This window comes from Aquarana catesbeiana, linkage group LG07 (genome assembly GCF_042186555.1).
Source record: "Aquarana catesbeiana isolate 2022-GZ linkage group LG07, ASM4218655v1, whole genome shotgun sequence".
NCBI lineage: Eukaryota > Metazoa > Chordata > Amphibia > Anura > Ranidae > Aquarana > Aquarana catesbeiana.
The window spans coordinates 308,525,156-308,549,353 of NC_133330.1; the positions used below are offsets into that span (position 1 = coordinate 308,525,156).

A 24,198-nucleotide genomic window follows, 5' to 3' on the forward strand; every position below is an offset into this window, starting at 1 on the left:
AGACCTTAGGGAAGTCTACTTGGGTATCCCAAAGGGGCATCAAAGTGATGGGTGAGTGGCTCTCCTGAACTGACAAACTGGAACAGTGGCCTTGGATTGTATAAATTATGTTTGAGTGTGACAATCGAAGAGCCGCACCAAGATTCAGAGTCCGAAATTAGGTTATATTTCAGACATATGGCAGGTGCTACAGCCAACATGTTTTGGGGACAGTTTCCTTATCTGCTGAACCAATACTGAGTGTTCACAACCGAGTTTAAACTTTCAATTTGAGTCCCTACCAGTGGATAATGTTTGTTTTGGTCCCTGAAATGCATCGGCTGTAGCACCTGTCATATGTTTGGAATAAACCTCATTTTGAACTTGGAACCTTGGTGGAATGCTTTGATTTCCACAGTCAAACATTACTTCTGCTCAATGGACAGTGGACCCACATCATCTCTTCTGACCAGGGAGCCGAATCAAGAAGGTGATGCTAACCCATGAAATAGCAGAGTGACTTTATTGACTAGCAGAGGATAGTATTGCCAGCCCAAATTATATATTTGACCATCTGATGCCCACACAAAAAGAATAAGCCTTGTGTGGAATTTGCCATTAGCCTGCAGCCACAAATTGCAGTCAGGACCGCATGCTGAGAAGTAACACACCCGTTTGTTGCCATTTTTCTACCTCTGCTCAAATAAGTCCAGCTCTTATCCTGAAAGTCAAAATTTGCAATTCCTCATGCATGTTCAGCAATTCTGCTAAGTGGCAAGATCGCAAAATGCGCCAGGCTTTTTAACTTATTCTGACAACAAATGTCAGTAAATTGAATGTGTACTTCCATATTAATTAAATCTCGTTACAGCAGGGGTTGATGTTTTCATGCTGAATTTGCAAGTGAAAAAAAAAAAAGAAGAGAAACATGTATGTCTGTTCTTCCAGGGAGAAAATTGGCTCTGCAATCAATATTTAAACAAACTTTTAAAGCAAAAATTATATTCTAAATAATGTATTGCTTTTGTCTAATATTGCAGTGAAATTTCTTTTGTAAAAATGCCTCGGTGCTGGCATTTCCAAGAGTTGAAGATAATTAAAAAAAACCCACAACACCTCTATACAGTTTAGAACTGAGGTAGGTCAGCTGAGCACAGCTTGGAAACTATCACTTGCTTCTATGACCCTCTTCTGAGCTCTGAATTCCCGAGCCTTTTCCACTGTTCTGAAGTCCCGCTCCAAGCATTTTAAAGTTCATGTTCCTTCTGCTCCTTTCCTTCAAGCTAACTGTCTGACTCTTAAAAATCTGAGAAATCCTTAATGCCTAATCCATGGGAGGCAGAAGGTCAAGACACCTGAAATTACTTGCAGGACAGAGAAAAAAAAAAATGATGGAGAATTGCTCATCTCACTCCCAGGACTCCATTGAGGACCTCTCATTTAGGGATAAAAGGGGAAGTGTAATGGCCCATTGATGCTATGTGTTATGCACCTAACAAAGCACTGCATTAGTGTGCTAAAGATAAGCCTTGTTAGGACAGACCATACCTTTGAATGGGCTGGCAGCATGCTAAGGTACATGTACCTTTTTTTAATGCAACCCATACCATGTGCAATGTGGTGCACTGAGCTATATCAAAGTGTTGGAATACCACACAAAATAATGACACTTATACACACTGCAGTACATGGGTTATCACATGCTGCAGTATTATGCCACAAGAAGGGCATTACTGTAAGTGTCTTGTGAAGAAGCGCTCAATGGATTTCAATGGAACAGAATGGAGTATGTTTGTTGCATAACTTTCAATTATCTTTGTACTTCCACAGTAATTTCAGGTAGTTTTACTGTCTACCTCTCATGCACATTTTGAAGATATTTAAATACATACATACATATAAATTGAAAAAGAAAAGTCATACACAAGGACATCCCCAGTGAAGAAATTGTCTCCTTTCCCAACCAATATATCTTATTGAAATCTGGGGCCATATAGAGGAAGTAGGATGGAATCTATCCTGAGTATTAAAGTAGAACTATAGGCAAAATGTGCCTAGAGTAAGGGATGGTCATAACCCCTATTAGTTACATTTTTTGCCATCTGGGGAGATTTACCTTCACTTCCTGTTCCATAGCCAAAACAGGAAGTGAGAAGAAATGCCTCAAAATGAAGGGAATCCCTCGGGGACCCCCAGGCCACCATAACTAGTGTTCAAATTAGAAGATTTCCCCTTTATTACTTTTCTGGGGACAAACCAAAATGTGGGATTTTCTTTTACTTTCATTGATAATGGTAAACCGGACAAATAGAGAGGGTGAATCTCCCTAAGGGGGCACAGACAGCAATAAAAACTGACAGGGGTTCTAATCCCTCTCCACTCTATCCAAAACAAAAAAAAAAAAATAAAAAGTTTTGCATTTAGTTGTACTTTAAGGGGAAACTGGAAAACATGTGCAAACAAGTCTACAGCAACACCTAGTGGCAGGCATTTAGATTACAAAATATTACTGAAAAAAAGTAGAAAAGTAGTATATGTGATATAGATAGATATATATTTATTACACACTGGACCTTTATTTCACACACACATTACATTATATATATATATATATATATATATATATATATATATATATATATATATTTGTGATCATAAGTTACATACCCTGGCAGAATTTATGATTTCTTGGCTATCTTTCAGAGAATATGAATGATAACACAAAAATGTTTATTTCACTCATGGTTAGTGTTTGGCTGAAGCCATTTATTATCAATCAACTGTGTTTACTCTTTTTCCATCATAATGACAACAGAAACTACCCAAATGACCCTGATCAAAAGTTTACATACCCTGGTGATTTTGGTCTGATGACATGCACACAAGTTGACACAAAGGGGTTTAAATGGCTATTAAAAGGTAACCATCATCACCTGTGATCTGTTTGCTTGTAATTAGTGTGTGTGTGTGTGTATGCAAGGTCAATGACTTGCTGGAATCCTGACAGACCCTTGCATCTTTTATCCAGTGCTGCACTGATGTTTCTGGATTCTACATCATGGGGAAAGCAAAAGAATTGTCAGAGGATCTGTGGGAAAAGGTAGTTGAACTGTATAAAACAGGAAAGGGATATAAAAAGATATCCAAGGAATTGAGAATGCCAATCAGCAGAGTCCAAACTCTAATCAAGAAATGGAAAATGAGGGGTTCTGTTGAAACCAAACCACGGTCAGGTAGACTAACTAAAATTTCAGCCACAACTGCCAGGAAAATTGTTCCGGATGCAAAGAAAAGCCCACAAATAACTTCAGGTGAAATACAGGACTGAAAAGATGTGGTGTGGCTGTTTCAAGATGCACAATAAGGAGACACTTGAAGAAAGATGGGCTGCATGGTCGAGTTGCCAGAAAAAAGCCATTACTACACAAAGTATCCCACTTACAATACGCCAAACAGCACAGAGACAAGCCTCAAACCTTCTGCCACAAAGTCATTTAGAGTAATGAGACCAAAATTTAGCTTTTTGACCACAACCATAAACGCTACATTTGGAGAGGAGTCAACAAGGCCTATGATGAAAGGTACACCATTCCTACTGTGAAACACGGAGGTGGATCGCTGTTTTGGGAATGTGTGAGCTACAAAGGCACAGGAAATTTGGTCAAAATTGATGGCAAGATGAATGCAGTATGTTATCAAAAAATACTGGAGGAACATTTGCATTCATCAGCAAGAAAGCTGCGCATGGGACATACTTGGACATTCCAACATAAAATGATCCAAAACACATGGCCAAGTCAACCTGTCATTGGCTACAGCAGAATAAAGTGAAGGTTCTGGAGTGACCATCTCAGTCTCCTGACCTCAATATCATTGAGCCGCTCTAGGGAGATCTCAAACGTGCAGTTCGTGCAAGACAGCCCAAGAATTTACAGGAACTGGAAATTTGCCAATAGGAATGGACAGCTTTACCATCTGAGAAGATAAAGAGCCTTATCCACAAATACCACAAAAGACTTCAAGCTGTCAGTGATGTTAAAGGGGGCAATATACGGTATTAAGAACTGGGGTATGTAAACTTTTGATCAGGGTCATTTGGGTAGTTTCTGTTGAAATTCTGATTTAAAAAGAGTAAACATAATAAATGGCTTCAGCCAAACACTAACCATGAGTGAAAGAAATGTTTTTGTGTTATCATTCATATTCTCTGAAAAATGGCCAAGAAATCAAATTCTGCCAGGGTAAGTAAATTTATGAGCACAACTGTAGATCTAGATCACATTTCCTACTTCTAGTTCTCACTACAACAAAGAAAAAACAAAACAATAACAAAAAAAAAACCCAACCAAATCGCCTTTAATTCATTTAACAGTCATAAATGGCTGAAAGCTGTGTAGCCTTTACTGTTAACTGAGCATTTTAATATACATGGTGTGTTTATTTTCACAGCTCTGAATAAGATTCACATTTTTTATTATTATTTTTATTACAAGTATTTTTTTTTTATTACTCGACAAACCCTGCTCCTGGCTTGGGAGTAAGCACAGTAGTAAGTGCCAAAATGTCCTTCACTCATCCAAATGTGTGGGTGTTTTAAGACTAATAAAATATAAAGAAGTATGTTCTGTTTTTCTTCTTGCTGTTTACAGGTTCTCTTAAGACAATCATAGACAAGTTACTATTATAAAAACGTTGAGCAGTTGCATAAACATCAAAAATAGTAATCGTTGAAAAACGATTGTTTCAGCATAAAGATGTAGACCTTTTAAAATCTAAAGGGTTAGTCCAGATCAAACTGAAATTTCTGCTATGGTTGGAGATTGGTAGTCAATAGTAGGAAAGGACTCCTATATCTCTGGGAATTCCATATTTAAGGCCACCCAGCTTTGCCCCCTAACGTTCCTTCTGTAGAAGTCGTCTCACTTTTGCCAATGCTTTTTTTTTTTTTTCGTGTAACACACAATAAAGAAGCAACCCAAAACGTGTGAAATATCCAGATAATGACCATCACTGGGGCCCACAAAAGATATAAAGCCTGGGGGTGACTCAACTCATCAGTATCTACTTAAATCTGCAATTAATTCTGGTTAAACTCCATTTTAAATTTGCTACTAATGACAAATTTTTCATTTCAGTGTGCTGGCTGCCAGGATTTTCTACAGCTGGCACCACATTCACATTTTCATTCTCTTTCTTCACTGGTGGCAGTACCCATTCATACAAAGGGGATATGTGAATACTCAAACCCTTGCTTTTCTAATTGCCTCACTACCTGTCCTTAAGCTCCTAGTACCAGCAAATCGTTGTACGGAATATGGCATCTTCATCATCTCAAAGTTTACTGCCCTGAGAGTACAGTCATTACATGCAAAGATAAGCAGATGGGTGCACTGTGTCTGGGGCTGATCATGTGAATAATTAAAAGACCACTCAAGATGGGGTCCTTGGTTCACATCCCATCAAGGGCACCATCTTGCGTGGGTTTCCTCCAGGTACTCTGGTATCCTTCAACACTCCAAAAGACATGCTGAAAAATACTTGGCTCCTATCTAAATTGGCCCCAGTATGTGTGTGTATGCATGCATGAGAGGTAGGGATCTTAGATGTTAAAGTGGAACTACACCCTAAAAGAGCAGCAATCCTTCAATTTGGAGTTTTTTGGGGAGCGGGTACATAGTTTTAGCAGGTAACTGCTCCCATTTTCGCTCTGACCGCCTAGGCAGTCGGAGTGGAAGTTGCCCCTCCACTCTCCCTGCAACCTTCTGGGACACATCCCAGCCAGCTGTGAAGCCGCAAGGAGCCTTAGTAAATACGTTTGCACCAAGGACCAGAAGATTGGCGAAGAGCCTCCCTGGTTGAGGACAGCATTGTATCCTTGGACAGGTAAGTGTCCTTTTTTAAAAAGTCAGCAGCTACAGTATTTGTAGCAGCTGACTCTTTTTTTTTTTTTTTTAGTTAATTCTGAAGAACCGCTTTAAGATTCTTGAGGGCAAGGACTATTGTGAATGTACAGTATGTGTAAATTTTCAGTGCTCTGTAAATGGCTAATGGTTAAATAATAAATCCAGCAAGTGCACTGGGCTGGTCTCTCTCTATATCAACAGAGCAGAAACCGGTAAGAATTTCTGTAAATGTTAGAATCCTTATGTATTATATATGCCTAAACTAGAGGGACGTTTTTTATTTTCTCAAGCCAAAACTGGAGCTTCACTTTAACATCAGTTGTAAGCTGAAGTAGGCCTGTGACCGCTGTGCAAACTATTGGATAATATCTGAGCCGATTTGAGCAGAGAAGGGCAGTCGAGCAAACACTATAAAATGCAGCCTACAAAAAATTCATTTGGGAAATCTAACAATGCACATTAGACTGACATTGGGACCATCGCTTTGAATTATGTCTCTCACCAGTTACTTTCATTATTAATAAGGTTCAAACATAGTTTGCCAACAGAATGGAAAGGATGAGTGAAATAAGAGTGAACATTTAGCCATTGTACAAAGGAGTTTTAAGTGGGGACTTTGGGACACACACGATATAAAGCTAAACGGAACACAGAGAACTTGTGTGCCAGAGAGTAAACATAGTAACAGGATACAGAAATAACTCACATCTGCTACCTGCTTTCTAATTTACGGGGCAGAATGGCAGATCGGTGAGTTAAAAAGGCTAGGAGAAATAAAAAATGAATATTAAGGCCAGAGATATGTGCTTTACTCATTAATGCACGGTTTTCACTGCTACCCACACTTTTCCATTTTGGGCTCCTAATCTAGCTTCTTGTTAATATCCATCATAAACCGAGATGGGGAGGCCAACAGAAAAGTAAGCGGTCTATGAAAAGAAACGGGTCATACGGAGGGCAGCCAACAGTAAGTTACACGAAGATTGTTTGTTGACTCTCCTTCATTGTCCTTCAGTAAAATGCTTTATGCTGTTGGGTAGAACAGCAATTTTTTTTTTTTTAACTTCCTTTTTGTCCCTGGCAATATGCTAATATTCACCATTAGGACAAATCATTGTGACGATCTGTTACAACCCCTTTAAATCCTAATTTTGCAAATATTGAAGGCTGCAAATGCATTTAATGAAAAACCATAAATTTAAATAAAGTAATTTAATTAGAGAGAGGCATCTGAGTGGGGTGTGTCTGCTGGAATAATAAAGTTTGTTTTAGCTTTACGTTAGTGATGTACGGCTCTATACTGAATGTGTTTAGTATTTAGGAGAAAAACTCGGGAGGAGTGTGAATGAAGGACAAGGCAATGGTGATCCTTGGAGAGGCACTAAGTCAATGGTGAGTTTTAATTTATTAGTGTACAACAGCTATTTAGCTCTGTATGAGACTGACAAAAAATCTTCTAGCTTCATACACATTGGCAGCATAAGTGCACACCTATGTGGAGCACAGGATAAGTATGGGGTCCATGTAAAGCCTCATACACATGACTGGACTTTATACAAACTTTCCCGTTGACTTCTGTACAAAGGGCGTTGGCCGTGAACTTTTTAAGCATACACATGGCAGGACTTTTTAGGCAACAAACACGAACGTAGTGACGTTTCAACGTACTAACGACACTCCAAAAGAGGACGTTCAACTTTCCGATGCCACCCTTTGGTCATCTTCTGTGCTGTCCGATCTTTTGCATTGGTTCTGAGCATGCGTGTTTGTACTTTGTACTAAAGTCCGATGGTTTGGTGTACACACGGTCGGACTTGCCGACATCGGACTTTTGTTGCCGCCAAGTTTGTCTTTTAGCACAGCCAACATTTGTCCGATGAAAACCAAAAAAGTTTGTCCGATGGAGCATACACACAGTCGGATGTTGCCTTAAAACAGCTAATTTGCATGTTTGTTGTCAAAAAGTCTGATCGTGTGCATGGGCCTTTAGAATGGTTGTCCTGACGAAAACCCAGACCCTGCTTTCCTTTTCAAAAACATTGGGGTTAATTTACTAAAGCTGGATCACTCAGAATCTAGTGCAGCTGTGCATGGTAGCCAATCAGCGTCTAACTTCAGCTTGTTAAGTTAAGCTTTGGCAATAAAACCTGGAAGCCGATTGGTTTATATGCAAAGTTGCACCAGATTTTGCACTCTTCAGTTGTAAGAAATAAGCCCCACCATCCTATTTGTCTTGGTGCTTTGGAACTAGATGCAGACAAAACAACGCTAAAGAGCATTTGCACATAAATAAGGCATGAGATCGTTTTAACGATTTGAGGCCCACAACGTTAACAGCAAGAACAGCTACTTTTTAAAGAACTTTGGTTGGTTTGAAAGGTAGGAACTCCGGTCTGTTTAAATGGCTTAATAAATCCAGTTAACACCTTTGCCTTTCTTTCTTACTATGAAAGTGCTGCCAACAGCTCCTATTTGCAGAACGCATGGCTACCCATTATCCAAGAATTCATATACATCTTTATGGCCTTAATATGAAAAAGATATGGCAGGCATATAACAGAACCGAAAAGGTTTAACCAGATAAATGTGTCTACACCATACTAATTTCTCAGGCCCGTTTTCCCAGACGTACCATTGAATAGTTGCCATGTTGTATTTCTTTAAGCATCTGCCAAGCATCTGTAAGAACTTACTTTGACTACCCCTTGTGAACAGACAGTACAGCACAGAACAGAGGAGCTGAAAGTGGAAAACTACAAGCAACATCCACGAGATGGGACCACGTAGGCAAGTACCAATTTAATTAGTGTGTTCCACCCAATAAAGAATTTAAGTTGGAAGTTATTATAGGTCGGTCATTAGGCAGAAACAGTGGTTTATGGCATGAGTGGTTTGATGTGTTTTTCCTTCCAAGCCAGTTACAAAAAAAAAAAATGAAATCGGTAACAAAAAGTGTTAACGAAGAGGAATATAAAGTGACAGCAGTCTTGAGAGACCCAATTCTAATATACAGCAATTAAACTTGAGTATTTTGTGTTTAGTCATAATAATTCCTATGTGTGAGCAGAGGAAGATCAACTCTTCAACCCCCACTGTCTGTTGGCTGCTTGATATTATGAACTGGCAACTAAGCCTTTACCAGTGTCCCGACCTACCCGTCAGGACTTCCAGCTGAAAAGTATTAAGCGGGGGAAATAAAAAAGCCAGACTATTAGGAAGACTCCAGCCGTGCATGCCACACCCAATGTAATTAGAACAATGTGTGTGTTTGTTGGCGTCCAGAATTGCTAAGGGTGTATGCTTCAGCTTGGCAATCTGCCATCTCTATCATCCAAGGACTCACAATAACAAGGAATAAGGTTCGTGTGTGTATTTATTTTGAAAATGCTGCTGACATTTTTTGTGAGGGAACAATGGCAGACCCTCTTCCAGGCTTGTGCCACTGAAGAGTCTGGGAACAATGAGCACAAGTCATTACGCAGGAACTGCTTAAGTCAAAAGTTGGTCTATAGGTATGTAAAATTTTTAATGCACATAAGGCTTAAAAACAAACAAAAAAACAACACAGTGTCCCCAACTACTCAATATAAAAAAAAAAAAAAAAAAAACAAAACAAAAAAACAGAACCATTAAGAAAACAGTTATTGCTCAAGTGTAATACCACTTCTTTGTAGGTATTCAATGATCAATACATTACTGTTGGTCTCCTTAAGGTCCCTTTTCTTCAGTCTCTGGACAATTTGCTTACCTGTCCCTTTTTGACCACTCAAAAAATAATAATAATAATAATAACAATGTAAAACAGCCTCCATCTACACTGTGTACCTGAACTAAGGTTTTTATCAGAGAGGCCGTGGGGTTGATTTACTAAAACTGGAATGTGCACAATCTGGTGCAGCTGTGCATAGTAACCAATTATCCTCTAGGTTTAATTGTTCAAGCTTGATTGAACAAGCTGAAGTTAGAAGCCGATTGGCTAGCATGCATAGCTGCACCAGATTCTAAAGCAGGGGTCTCAAAGTACCGGCTCGCGGACCGGTTAAAAATGGCCCGCATGCAGGGCCGATCCAGGACGTCTTTCTGCACTGCACCCAAGCACCGCAGAGGGGGAGGCGCCGAACAGCTTTCCCTCTCCATCTCCGCTGCACGCCGCTGCAGCCCAAAGAGAGAAAAGCGCGGAGGAAGGATCCACTCATCGATCCGCCCATCGCCCTGCCCACTTAGGCACTGACGATCGACCAGAGCCCCGATCCAGGGTCCTGCTGCCAGGCGGGAGATTGTGTTCTCTGGGTCCCCTGTCACTAGGCCTTTGTAGAAGCCAGGAGGAGAGGACTAGGGAGGCAAATAATCCTGACTGCCAGGAGAGGTGAGTGAGCCATCACACTGAGGCAAAGTCCTTAGTGGGGTGATTGTGGTAGAAATTTGTGCAGTGTGGGGGGTATTTTAGGGAGTGTGGGGGTATTTTATGGAATGTGGGGGGCAATTGTGCAGTGTGGAGGGTAATTGTGCAGTGTGGGGGGTAATTGTGTAGTGTGGGGGGTATTTTATAGAGTATGGGGGGGGATTTGTGCAGTGTGGGGCTATTCGTTCAGTGAGGGGATAACTATGGAGTGTGGGGGGTAATGCTGGGGGTTAATAATGCGTTTGCTGACACCAATGCTGGGTTAATAATGCGTTTGCTGACACCAGTGCTGGGGAATAATAATGCGTTTGCTGACACCAGTGCTGGGGAATAATAATGCGTTTGCTAACACCATTGCTGGGTTAATAATGTGTTTGCTGACACCAGTGTTGGGGGTTAATAATGCGTTTGCTGACACCAGTGCTGGGTCTAATAATGTGTTTACTGACACTAGTGCTGGGGGTTTAATAATGCGTTTACTGACACTAGTGCTGGGGGTTTAATAATGCGTTTGCTGACACCAGTGGTGGGTTTAATAATGCGTTTACTGACATTAGTGCTGGGGCTTAATAATGCGTTTGCTGACACCAGCGGTGGATTTAATAATGCGTTTACTGACACTAGTGCTGGGCTTAATAATGCGTTTGCTGACACCAGTGGTGGGTTTAATAATGTGTTTGCTGACACCAGTGGTGGGTTTAATAATGCGTTTACTGACACTAGTGCTGGGGGTTACTAATGCGTTTACTGACACTAGTGCTGGGGCTTAATAATGCGTTTGCTGACACCAGTGGTGGGTTTAATAATGTGTTTGCTGACACCAGTGGTGGGTTTAATAATGTGTTTGCTGACACCAGTGGTGGGTTTAATAATGTGTTTACTGACACCAGTGCTGGGTTTAATAATGTGTTTACTAACACTAGTGCTGGGGGTTAATAATGCGTTTACTGACACTAGTGCTGGGGCTTAATAATGCGTTTACTGACACTAGTGCTGGGGCTTAATAATGCGTTTACTGACACTAGTGCTGGGGCTTAATAATGCGTCTGCCGACACCAGTGCTGGGGGTTAATAATGAGTTTGCTGACACCAGTGCTGGGGGTTAATAATGAGTTTGCTGACACCAGTGCTGGGGGTTAATAATGCGTTTGCTGACACAAGTGCTGGGTTAACAATGAGTTTGCTGACACCAGTGCTGGGTTTAATAATGCGTTTGCTGACACCAGTGGTGGGTTTAATAATGCGTTTACTGACATTAGTGCTGGGGCTTAATAATGCGTTTGCTGACACCAGCGGTGGATTTAATAATGCGTTTACTGACACTAGTGCTGGGCTTAATAATGCGTTTGCTGACACCAGTGGTGGGTTTAATAATGCGTTTACTGACACTAGTGCTGGGGGTTACTAATGCGTTTACTGACACTAGTGCTGGGGCTTAATAATGCGTTTGCTGACACCAGTGGTGGGTTTAATAATGTGTTTGCTGACACCAGTGGTGGGTTTAATAATGTGTTTACTGACACCAGTGCTGGGTTTAATAATGTGTTTACTGACACCAGTGCTGGGGGTTAATAATGCGTTTACTGACACTAGTGCTGGGGCTTAATAATGCGTTTACTGACACTAGTGCTGGGGCTTAATAATGCGTTTACTGACACTAGTGCTGGGGCTTAATAATGCGTCTGCCGACACCAGTGCTGGGGGTTAATAATGAGTTTGCTGACACCAGTGCTGGGGGTTAATAATGAGTTTGCTGACACTAGTGCTGGGGGTTAATAATGCGTTTGCTGACACAAGTGCTGGGTTAACAATGAGTTTGCTGACACCAGTGCTGGGTTTAATAATGCGTTTGCTGACACCAGTGCTAAGGATTAGTAATACGTCTGCTGACTCCAGTGCTGAGGTTTAATAATACGTTTGCTGACACCATGCTGGGTATAGTATAGTATATTATTGCTGGTATAGTTTATTGTTTTTGAAGTTTTGAAAGTTTGCATGCGGCCCCCATGGGATATGTGGCCCTCAGGCAATTTGAGTTTGAGACTCCCGTTCTAAAGCCTCGTACACACGGTCGGATTTTCGGCGGGGGGGATTGTGTGATGACAGACTCTTGGCCTAAAATCAGACAACTGTTGTCCAACTTTCAGCCAACAAATGTTGGATGGCAGGCTAGTAAATTTTCGGCGGACAACGTCAGATTTTCCTATCGTCTGTACACAGGTCTGTCACACAAAAGTACAAACACGCATGCTCAGAATCGATGCTCACCAAACATGACATTAACAGAAGGTGCCCAAAGGGTGGCGCGGCGGTCAAGATCTGTCACTACATTCGTGTTTGTTGGCCGACAATTGTGTACCGTTTGTATGCAAGACAAGTTCATGGCACACGCCCTTCGGACAAAAGTCTGACGCTGTTGTTGGCCAACAAATAGGTGGTGTGTACGAGGCTTAAGTGTTCCAGTTTTAGTAAATAAACCTCTGTCTCTGCAAAGCCTTCCTCCCACCCTTTATACCACCGCAGCCAAAATAATTACCTGATACTTCCAGGTATGGGGTAGCTTGTAACCTCCAACCCTGGGATAAGGATTAACAGTCAAGGCCAAGCACTTACATGATCAAGGGAGTGACATTAACCCAGAAGTCCCCAATAATGCCAATTTCAGTGCTGGCTGTGATGTAAAAAGGAGTGGCAAGGGAAGAAGTGGCGAAGAAAAGGTAAGCATAAGGGACCATTTTAATCTTTTAAAAACCTAAATTCAAATACCCTGATATGCTCAATATTTTCTATGTTCGATAACAAAGCCTCTTCCCCATGGCTCGATTTTTGATTTTGTTAATAGGGGTTTTCACTTGACTTAAGGACAAAAGCCCACCATCTGTTATTCCACTGATCAATGAGTGTACCTTCGAACTCTCATTGTTACGGTGGATTGCCATTGGTCGGGCTTAGGGAATCCAGACTTCTCGTTAAAAGAGAAACTAGCTTTCACACAGGCATGCATTGGAATCTTTTCTGATTGTTTGGTAGCGTAGACTCTTTGGAAGAACGTTCACATTATTAGTCGAATATGTCTTTATTACTGGATCTGAGCATATAGTTCCAAAGGGTTTAGCAACATTTTATTGCAGCGATAAAACAAAAAATGGGCATGTGGGGTCGAGACCAGAGCTGCCCAAAGAGTGTTCTTAGCCAATGTGTTTACAGATTTTTATATTTTATAGTGGTCAAGAAATCACCAGCAGTTTTCATTAAAAGGCAGTACTTATAAAATGTGATGATATTTTATATTTATTGAGGGTTTTGAAATGAAAAGACAGGTCCTCTTAAAAAAAAAAAAAAAAAAAAAAATTATATATATATAAATATATATATATATATATATATATATATATCCACTATTTGGCTTGGTTGTACAGCCGTGGAACTGTTTTTTGCCAAATTTAAAAGCAGGTCTGTGGCTTGTCCTCCATACTGTACACATACACACATGAAGTTTCAGCCTTCCCTCTGCACCCAAGTACAGTACAAGTTTGCTGTGTGTTTTATAACCTGCTCAATTGAATCATGTCTGCCTGAGCCTTGCATTTAAAAATTTATTCCACGCAGCCTGCAGTGCTGACATGGATCTGATAAGACAGTGGAAGAAAACACCATTCTAAAAGTAACCCAGCTGAACTGCACATGTTCTGACCCGAATTGCCTTCCCTGGAGCTTTTGTTACCTGGTGAGAGTGTGGTCCTAAAGCGGCACTCGTGTCTGGGTATCTGTGCGGCTAGCCATGCAGAAGACTGCGTCGCACTGGGACTGGTAGGCGAAGAGGTGTTTCTCTAAAGAAGGTTTCTAAATGAGTGCGCGAGACTGAACTCTTTGTGAACTGGATTAATTATTAAAGATGCAGATGGAGCTGTCCGAATGATAAGAACACATCCTGACGTGTCATGATCTAAGCTTTCATTAAACCATTTCAGGCATACTAATGGTATCCCAACACTCATTACTTACATGCTCCCTTTTCATAGATATAATAACCCTACCACCATAGGAATGGCAGTCAGTGTTCTTACGGTGGGAAGATAAGTGCTCTGCATCTAACACTTTCCAAAAATAATGCAGCAAAAAGCAATTCCTGGCTCTAAAATTGTGACGCCCAACTGGTAGCTCTCTTGGGCCACCTCTTCTCCTCTATGGTGCTACTTCTTTAGAATAAATGTGCCGAGTCTCTAGTTTTTTTTTGTGCCATTTTCAGCAAACCTTTTATACACCACACCCCTCGCTCTTAGCTCTCCTCACATAAGCTGGGAATAAATGTAAAATATATTTGAAATATTTCCGTCAACTGCAATGGTCGAAATTAAATCCGAACTCCAGGTAAATGAAAAGGCAGATCTACACTATATTACCAAAAGCATTGGGACGCCTGCCTTTACACGCACATGAACTTTAATGGCATCCCAGTTTTAGTCCGTAGGGTTCAATATTGAGTTGGCCCACCCTTTGCAACTATAACAGCTTTGACTCTTCTGGGAAGGCTGTCCACAAGGTTTAGGAGTGTGTCTATGGGAATATTTTACCATTCTTCCAGAAGCACATTTGTGAGGTCAGGCATGTGGACGGGAAGGCCTGGCTCACAGTCTCTGCTCCAATTCATCCCAAAAGTATTCCATCAGGTTGAGGTCAGGACTTTGTGCAGGCAAGTCAACTTCCTCCACCCCAAACTCGCTCATCCATGTCTTTATGGACCTTGCTTTGTGCACTCGTCCAAATCATTTGGTGGAGGGGGGATTTTGGTGTGGGGTTGTTTTTCAGGGGTTGGACTTGGCCCCTTAATTCTAGTGAAGGGAACTCTTAAAGCGTCAGCATACCAAGACATTTCATGCTCCCAACTTTGTGGGAACAGTTTGGGGATGGCCCAAATGTTCCAACATGACTGTGCACCAGTGCACAAAGCAAGGTCCATAAAGACATGGATGAGCAAGTTTGGGGTGGAGGAACTTGACTGGCCTGCGCAGAGTCTTGACCTCAACCCAATAGAAAACCTTTGGGATGAATTCAAGCGGAGACTGCATGCCAGGCCTTCTCATCAGTGCCTGACCTCACAAATGCGCTTCTGGAAGAATAATCAAACATTCCCATAGACACACTCCTAAACCTTGTGGAAAGCCATCCCAGAAGAGTTGAAGCTGTTATAGCTGCAAAGGGTGGGCCAACTCAATATTGAACCCTACGGACTAAGACTGGGATGCCATTAAAGGTCATGTGCGTGTAAAGGCAGGTGTCCCAATGCTTTTGGTAATATAGGGTATATTAAAAGGGAGGCCTTTTTACCTGATTGTTTACTCTGTTCAATCTTGCGATTCAAACAGAAATTCTTGACAGGCAGCACACCAAAGTCCTAAACTCATTGAGACCTGCTGGATATGGTACCAGTTGAGGAACACAGCCTGGTTTATGCCTGCCCCATCCTGTGACTGCACAATGAAGGAGAAGTAGAACACTGATAAGATTATCTCTCTACCCTGCTCTAAAGCTTGCCTTATGCTGTGAAAATTTCCACCAGGAACCAGACTAAGTCTGATCAGTGAGTGGCCCTGTCACCCCCATCCCACTTGACATGATTTAACTGAAAAATTGAAGGAGCTGGGCAGAAAATTGTCAGCTGAGTAGCAGTTGAATCCAATCTGATATGGAATGTGTCAGATATTTTTTTCGTTCAGCCTGTAGGCTGAAAAAAAAAAAGTTCACCTTTTGTAAAAAATAAAAAAAATAAAAAATAAATGCACATGTTTTGGCAGGTATAAAAAAAGTATAATTATTATTTTTATTACTCTGCAGCCTTTAAAGCATTGAACCCATGATCAGGAGATGCCTGGATCCTGCAGACTCTCAGTACACCCAGTACTGCCCATACCTCCGATGTAGACAGGCAGGAAGATCAATGAAATAACAGAAAGCTCACCAGCCCCCTCACAGTTCATTGAGTACTACTAGCCGCCAGCTGCAATCGGCTTACGGTACCTGTAGTACAATTAATTTGCTGTGCTGTTTTCAAAATGGTGACAGTGAGGGCAGGGAGAAAATCTCCTGCCTGCTGTCACCAAGTGCGGAGTGCCGGCAATGGGAGGCTGCTGCATAGGAGCTTGTTACATGTTACACCCTAAATAACATAAAAATATGTATAGTGCTCCAAAAGGTGAACTTAACCTTAATGTGTTATGGCCAGCTTTAGGAAGCTCTCAGTGTTGGATAACATAATTGGCTAACAGTTATGACTCTTCCTCCCCCCGCCAAATCTCAGATTAACCCAGATTATTTTGCGAACGGTGTGGAAAAATTCATCCAAGAATGGATGGTAAAGAATTTGTCTTAAAAATATCAGCTGTTGCCCTTTTGTAAAAGGAAATAAAATCTTCTTGACTCAAAGTGCTTGTTGACTTTTAGATTATGCTGCTAGGCTCCTGGCCGATTTCTACACCCTTACTTACAGGTTACAAGCTCCATTGGGCCAACAAACGTCTTATGTGCTGATGGCTCATGGTTACCATACTACAAATTAAATTAATTGCGGAAAAATAAATAAATATATATATATATATATATATATATATACACACACACACACATATACACATACACACACATATACACACACACATACACAGTATCTCACAAAAGCGAGTACACCCCTCACATTTTTGCAAATATTTTATTATATTTTTTCAGAACTGACACTTTGCTACAATGTAAAGTAGTAAGTGTACAGCTTGTATAACAGTGTAAATTTGCTGTCCCCTCAAAATAACTCAACACACAGCCTAGACATTTAGATGTCTAAACCGCTGGCAACAAAAGTGAGTACACCCCTAAGTGAAAATGTCCAAATTGTGCCCAAATTGTCAATATTTTGTGTGGCCACCATTTTCCATCTAGGATGACAGCCATGCAGACCAATTTGATGCAGTGTGTGGCGTATGGTCTGAGCACTGACAGGCTGACCCCCCCCCACCCCTTCAACCTCTGCAGCAATGCTGGCAACACTCATTCGTCTATTTACCAAAGACAACCTCTGGATATGACGCTGAGCACGTGCACTCAACTTCTTTGGTGGACCATGGTGAGGCCTGTTCTGAGTGGAACCTGTCCTGTTAAACCGCTGTATGGCCCTGGCCACCATGCTGCAGCTAAGTTTCAGGGTCTTGGCAATTTTCTTATAGCCTAGGCCATCTTTATGTAGAGCAACAATTCTTTTTTTCAGATCCTCAGAGTTCCTTGCCATGAGGTGCCATGTTGAACTTCTAGTGACCGGTATGAGAGAGTGAGAGCGATAACACCAAATTTAACACACCTGCTCCCCATTCACACCTAAAACCTTGTAACAGTAATGAGTCACATGACACTGGGGAGGGAAAATGGCCAATTTGGGAATTTTCACTTAGGGGTGTACTCACTTTTGTTGCCTTTTGAGGGGAAAGCAAATTTACACTGTTATAAAAGCTGTACACTCACTACTTTACATTGTAGCAAAGTGTAATTTCTTCAGTGTTGTCACATGAAAAAATATAATGAAATATTTACAAAAATGTGAGAGGTGTACTCACTTTTGTGAGATACTGTATATGTGTATATATTTACATATATACACACACGTACACGAGGGTTCTACTCACACACACTAATATAAAAAAGTGCAGAAACTTTTTGAAAATATATATATATATATATATATATATTTGTGCTTATTTTATCCTAGCCCCAATGTAAAATAATTTAATTTACAGGCATGCAAAGAAAAAACAGAAACACTAGATATCCAAATCTAATAGTGCTTTTATCAATTGTCTAAAATCTGCACAGCAACTCCCAAAAACCAACCAAATGCACAAACAAGAGGCAAGGTGATTGAGCTATGATTGTATGTGCTGTAACATCACGTGTGAGCCTCCAGGACGATTAGAGGTCAAAGCTATTGCAGGAGAGGGATCGCTCTTGAGAGCGTCAATCTGACTACTACCTGCTGTTTAATTCCGGAGGTTGGGGATACAGCTCCCAAAGGCCTTACACTTGCAGGCTAAACTATTTGCTTTGGGATAAAAATGTTGTGGCTGGTAAATAATAGCGAAATCCAATTGATAGTGGTCAATTCAAGACTTTTTTTTATCCTTTTGAGAAAAACATATATATATTAGAGCTGCAAAATAAAATCTGAAGATGATCAAAACAATATTTTTGGGTGAAGAAACGTACACCAAGACCAAAAAAATTATAATAAATCAACATGAATTCTTAAAAAAAGGGATGTTTAAGGACATTGGATTATAAAGACATAATATCCATTAAAAGATTTATTTATTTTTTTTCTCATGATTTTATTATATTTTAGACATCTACGTGCTATAAAAAAAACACAATAATTGTCCGGTGGAAGGGACTTAGTAAATTGATACTCCAACTCAAATTTTCCTCACCAGCAAAATATACACTTAATTTAAATTATAGCAGTCACCCTACGATGATACAAATAAATCCCTAAAAAATATTATTAAGGAAAACTCAAAATTGTGTCTCAGGGACCTGTCAGGACAACTTTCACGTGTCACTATCACTTCAAACTAATGGTCTCAGTCTCCGTTTCTGCTTCGTGTGCGCCCTCCTCTACTTAAAATGGCAGATGACCCCTATGGCAGACAAGATCCTTCTTATGCAAAGGTCTTGTTTGCCCTCTGTTAAGCGTTTTATTTTCCTTTTTTTTTATCATGCAGATCAAAGAAATAAAATCTGACTGTTTGCTCTTGTACAATCCTAGCACATGTCTGCTGGTCAGGCTTTGTTACAAAAAAAAAAAAAAAAAAGCATATTGTTTTTATTTAAATCAAGAGATTAGAATAGGAGCCACAAACTAAAGGGTCCAAAATGCTTCTGCAACATGATTCCAGATAAGAGTCCTTAAACTTTAAGCCCAGATGAAGGGGGGAGCTTGTGACCCCAGAAATGAGTTGGTTGTGATTTTTTTTTTTTCTTTTGTTGTTATGTTGTCATTAAATCATTAAAGCTTTTTGGACGCTTTACCTTTGGCTTGGCACTCGTTTTATTCTGCTTTTAGTTTCTTCCTTGGTACCTAATAGAGGGGATCCTTCTTTTATATGAGCATCCGAGGCTCACCGAATTAGTGTTTTTTTTTTTTCCTATACTCCTGACAAATAAGTACTTGAGGTCCCAGCGCTGCTTGGATAATTTTTCTTCTCTGAAGTCTCTATTGTTTTTAAATGACCTGGATAGACAAACCCATCTCTAATGTTTCTTCTTTCATTCTGAGACCAAGTTCCTATTTAATATTAGATATCTGAGGACTCCCCAGAGACAAATTTAAGAAGCGTAAGGCAGGCAGTTAAGAGTACCTCCACCCAATCTTTGTCATATTTCTAAACAGATAAAAAGATAGAATGATGATCTGCTGTCTCTTTTATAATGGTATACAGATGGCAAGCAGCAGCCCCAGAAAAACAGATCAGTCTCAATAGACTGTCGACGTTGACTAAGGGAAGTTCAAACACAGATGTTTAGTATACAAGCTTACATATATGGCTCATTTTGACATTTTGATTTTGAACAGATATTTGCAGGACGCATACAAATCATTGTGGTACCTTGTTTTAGATCCTCTAGCTAAGGGGTCTCCAAACTATGGCCCTCCAGTTGTTCAGGAACTACAATTCCCATCATGCCTAGTCATGTCTGCCTCCTGGGACATGTAGTTCCGCAAAAGCTGGAGGGCCGTAGTTTGGAGATCCCTGATCTAGCAAACATCTGCTCAATACCAGTTATCAAAGCCTAAATCTTATAGAGTCCCACAACCATATAATACCACTGTTTACAGGCCACCATTTTCCATATTCCAAGTCCACCAACTTCTAAGGGAAAATTCAAATCCAAAACCGTAACCAACAAACAATATAACATATTCATAGCCATCTGATATAGGTTCCTAAAACAAAATTTAGAATGGATGTTCAAACACTAGTAGGGATTCACTGTATTCAGTTGGCTGTTAACATCATAAATCTCAGACTCCAATGGTGAAATTTAGACTCATTGACATTTCTAATTCCTCCCACAAGACCATAACAAATGTAAAGCAAGGCTCTTTACCATCCTAGCATTGGAACGTTCATTAGATCAAAAGTGATCTCCAGTGATGATTCAAATTTACCATCAAACCCCCCTTGCCCTCTTCTAGAACATGTCATTGTTTTTCCATCTCCTTTACTTGGTTTCTGTATTGCTTTTGGCACCGCTCAAAGTAGAGGTGAGAGCATATCCCTGTGTCCAAGAGCATTGGGTGCAGGCTTGTCCTAATACCAATCCAGGGGGTTAGTAAAGAGGATTGCCGCTACTCCCGACCAGCCCAGGTGTATAAAGGATAAAGAGTGGCCTCAGCCTAGAAGTCTCCACCAAACCATACACCGCCCACCGGGGCTTAGTCATAGGGCCCATGCATTAGTGTGTATGGTTTGGTGGTGACATATAGGCTGAGGCTGCTTTTCATCATTTATTCACCTGGGGTGGTCAGGAGCAGTCATCCTTTTACGCTTTATGAAATGCATTTTGTTTCGCAATGTGAAATCACCAGGCTTTCGAAATTCTTCCAGGGACAGCTGCATAGTTTTGCAAGGTGAATCATTAAGTGAGGCATGTTCCCTAGAACTACTACTCCCAAGAACTCTTTCATTAAAATGCAATATATGGGCAGGCTCCTGGGGATCAAAAGAAGCAGTGTTGTTTAGCTGTGGGGGGGGGGGAATAACAGTGTGTGCATGTAGAGGACAAACCAGCATAATCGTTACCAAAGAGTTCTGCCATTCTGACCCTTCCCACTCTGAAACAAGAATACCACATAACTGGAGGCCCACTGTATGGAAAAGTCTGTACTTATCTCACTTCTAAACACACCAATGTCACATTTACTAATCATACCCAAGCACCTGATTATATATGCATAGTAATAATTACAGATTTTTTAATTGTATTTTTTTACACAAGCAGACTACTGGCCAACTTTTGCTGACCTAATGGCACATTTTTAAGGCTACAATAACTGGATCAGGGTTTCTCAACTAGGTGTATACTATTAGGTATCCGGTGTGGGTACCAAATAATAGGGGTATAGGACTGGATCTCTGAGCAATTAAAAAAAAAAAAAGAAACTGAAACAATCTAAACAGGATTCTAAAGTGGAGAAGTGTACTTATGTCAGATAATAGTTAACATTGTCAATAACTGCACCTCAATCCTATATTGTGGCTGGGCAAAAACAACCACAAAAATCTAACTAGTTGACTAGTTGTAGCAAGCTTGAGTATGAAAATCCTTATGATTTTCTTTCATTTGTTTTGTTTCTAGTTATCCACATGTAAAGTAAAACCAAGCTATTAACATCTTTTGATGTCCTCCTGGTACCTAATAAGTCTGGTGATGATAATTTCAATAACCTGGCAAAGGGGGTATAAGGCCAATCTACTGGTGGCTTGTCAATGCAAAAAAAAAAAAAAAAAAAAAAAAAAGAAAAAGAAAAAAGGTTAAGAACCCCTGAAGCAAAGAATCACTGATCAACAACAGGTATGTAGCCAGCAAGGTCAGAACCTACTAGATTCTAGGTCAACGTGTCACCAAGTAGTGGAGCAAGTAGCCCGCATCTTTATAAACTCATACATCTCCTATACATCTATCCTGATAGATCCTTTTAACGTGAAACAGATAAAAATACCAAAGTTGTGTCTGCACACATTTAATTGTCTTCCCTCTACAGTGTCTATTATTTCATTGTCTCCGCTGTACCAACAACTGACAAATGAATGAAAACTTCATAAAAACAATTCCACCTTGACAGCCAAACCTTCAAACATTGCATTAGGAAAGACAAACAGTGAAGCCCAGCGCTTTGTTCTGCCTATTAATGCGATCCATATGCGGAAATGGCAAATTAAATCACCAGAACGATTCATGAAATGAAAAAGGAAAAGAAGCTCCTTACCAAAATGATGAAAGCCACTGGACCAATAAAACTCCAGATGAAATTGTTGTCTATCCTCAGCCAGCACCTTTCAAGAAAAAGCAGAAAATTAATACAAATGAGATTGGAAATCATAGTTCATAGAGAAGGCCCCAACCCTCCCACCCCTTGCAGCGCGATGCCAATACGGATGTGGGTATTGGGGAATCTTTCTCCGAGGCAGACAGAGGGACCTGCAACCAAGCACGGCGCAGCCATCTGACTGCTTTATGGGAGTAGAATTTATTTACCTTACAAATGATTTGATTTATAAAGTTGGATTTTTTGCAGCAGGAGATCTCTGATCCACGCAATTGCCATAAAAATACGACTTTATTTTTATTTTATTTTTGCCCAGGCTATTCTTTGTAATCTTCAAGTTTGGCCTTTCATCTTTATGGCATATGCAAAGTAGGCGTCTCAGCGGAACACAAGACACATAAAATGTTCAGCTGTCATGTTCAGCTGCAAACCAGTAGGACATTAAAAAATAACCCAAGTGGGACTTAAGGAGGAGAAAAAAAAATAAAGAAATAAATGAAATGCACTATATTAGGCTAAATGATGCATAAAGTTATCAGTCTAGGCTTCACGCAGTGGTTTCTCGATTTCCATGCTCTGAAGTTATGGGCTGAATACATTTGCTGTTAATATAAGTACATTTCTGCTGTCACAACGGGATCCGATAAACAATCTCATGCTGTCACATTTTTCTTCTTGCAATACAAAGGTGTTCACAGGGACTCCGAAATCAAAAAAAAAAATAAAATGTCATAATCTTTACTTTTCTGGTTTCATTACTTTTTTAGTAATTACAATAAAATATTTTCTTTCGTTATCTTCAATTTTTTCGCCCTCACTTACATGAACGGTTGTCCACCTGCATGTTTAATTTAGTCCTGGTATAAGGTACTGAGAAGACTTTGACAAAGGCAACTGTAATGCCCCCAAGGGAGTGTTCTCTAAACCTCATTTTGGTATTTAGGAGACCAGGCTAATTGTCAAGCATGATTCTGTCTTGTTGACCTGCCAGTGATGAAGGTGTGTCCAATGAATGACATCCCAGGAGGCAGAAAAACTCCCAGGGGCAAACTGTGCTTGTACCTAACTGCACCTCCATCAATACAGCAGTTACAGTTCTGCAAGTAAAGTAACGTGCAAGAAGGAGCACCAAAGATTAAGGCCAGCCGTAGATGGTTCAAATCTCAGCAAGAACTGAGATTTGAACCATATATGGACAAGGCTGAATGTACCCAAGTTGATCGATGGTATAGCTGCTAGTAACAAGCACTGAGTTCTCCTCATGGAAGTGGCTTCCTCTGCTGGGAAAATACAATGGCCCGTGGTTGCAGGAAAGAAGTTTACTCCGTCTGTGGCCGTCCTAACTGGTCACCCCAAAAAAAAACATGTGCAGCTTATTTGGATAATTGATTAACTTTCAGTAGTATCATTCAGAGATTAGGCCTTCTTCTCTGCAGGTTTCTTGATGAAGTTTGACAGAGCAATTTAAATTATTGAATAAAGGTGCAAATTGCCCAACCATTTCCACGGTCACATGGCTATGTTTTGTTATCGGCTCAGTTGACAAGGTATTTACTTTTGAATGGAAACCTCCAAGCAATGCTTGGTTCGCAACATTTACAACCCTTAGCCCCAGTTCACACAGGGGCTACTTGTCAGGCGACCTAGTCGCCTGACAATTAGCGTCCCGTTCTGTGCAATGGAACCGTTCTAATCGGAGCGACGCAAGACTTTGGGGGCAACTTGCATTGACTTCTATACAGAAGTCGTTTTGCAAGTCGCCGCTGAGTCGTGTCCTGGGTCGCCTGAGGCAGTCGCGCTGTAAGTCGTGCTGCCTCAGTGTGAAC

The 24,198-nt window shown here is 40.6% G+C and overlaps 1 protein-coding gene across 23 annotated transcripts in view; it reads right to left on the minus strand.

Moving 5' to 3' along the window:
• The window catches only part of ADGRL2 (adhesion G protein-coupled receptor L2), a 297,985-nt gene that overhangs the window by 21,971 nt on the left and 251,816 nt on the right, over window positions 1-24,198 (minus strand). For all 23 annotated transcript variants that reach the window (XM_073593665.1, XM_073593662.1, XM_073593661.1 and 20 more), the window contains one exon: window positions 22,313-22,379. In XM_073593665.1, the coding sequence (XP_073449766.1) occupies window positions 22,313-22,379 (67 nt within the window). The remainder of the gene's footprint in view (window positions 1-22,312; window positions 22,380-24,198) is intronic.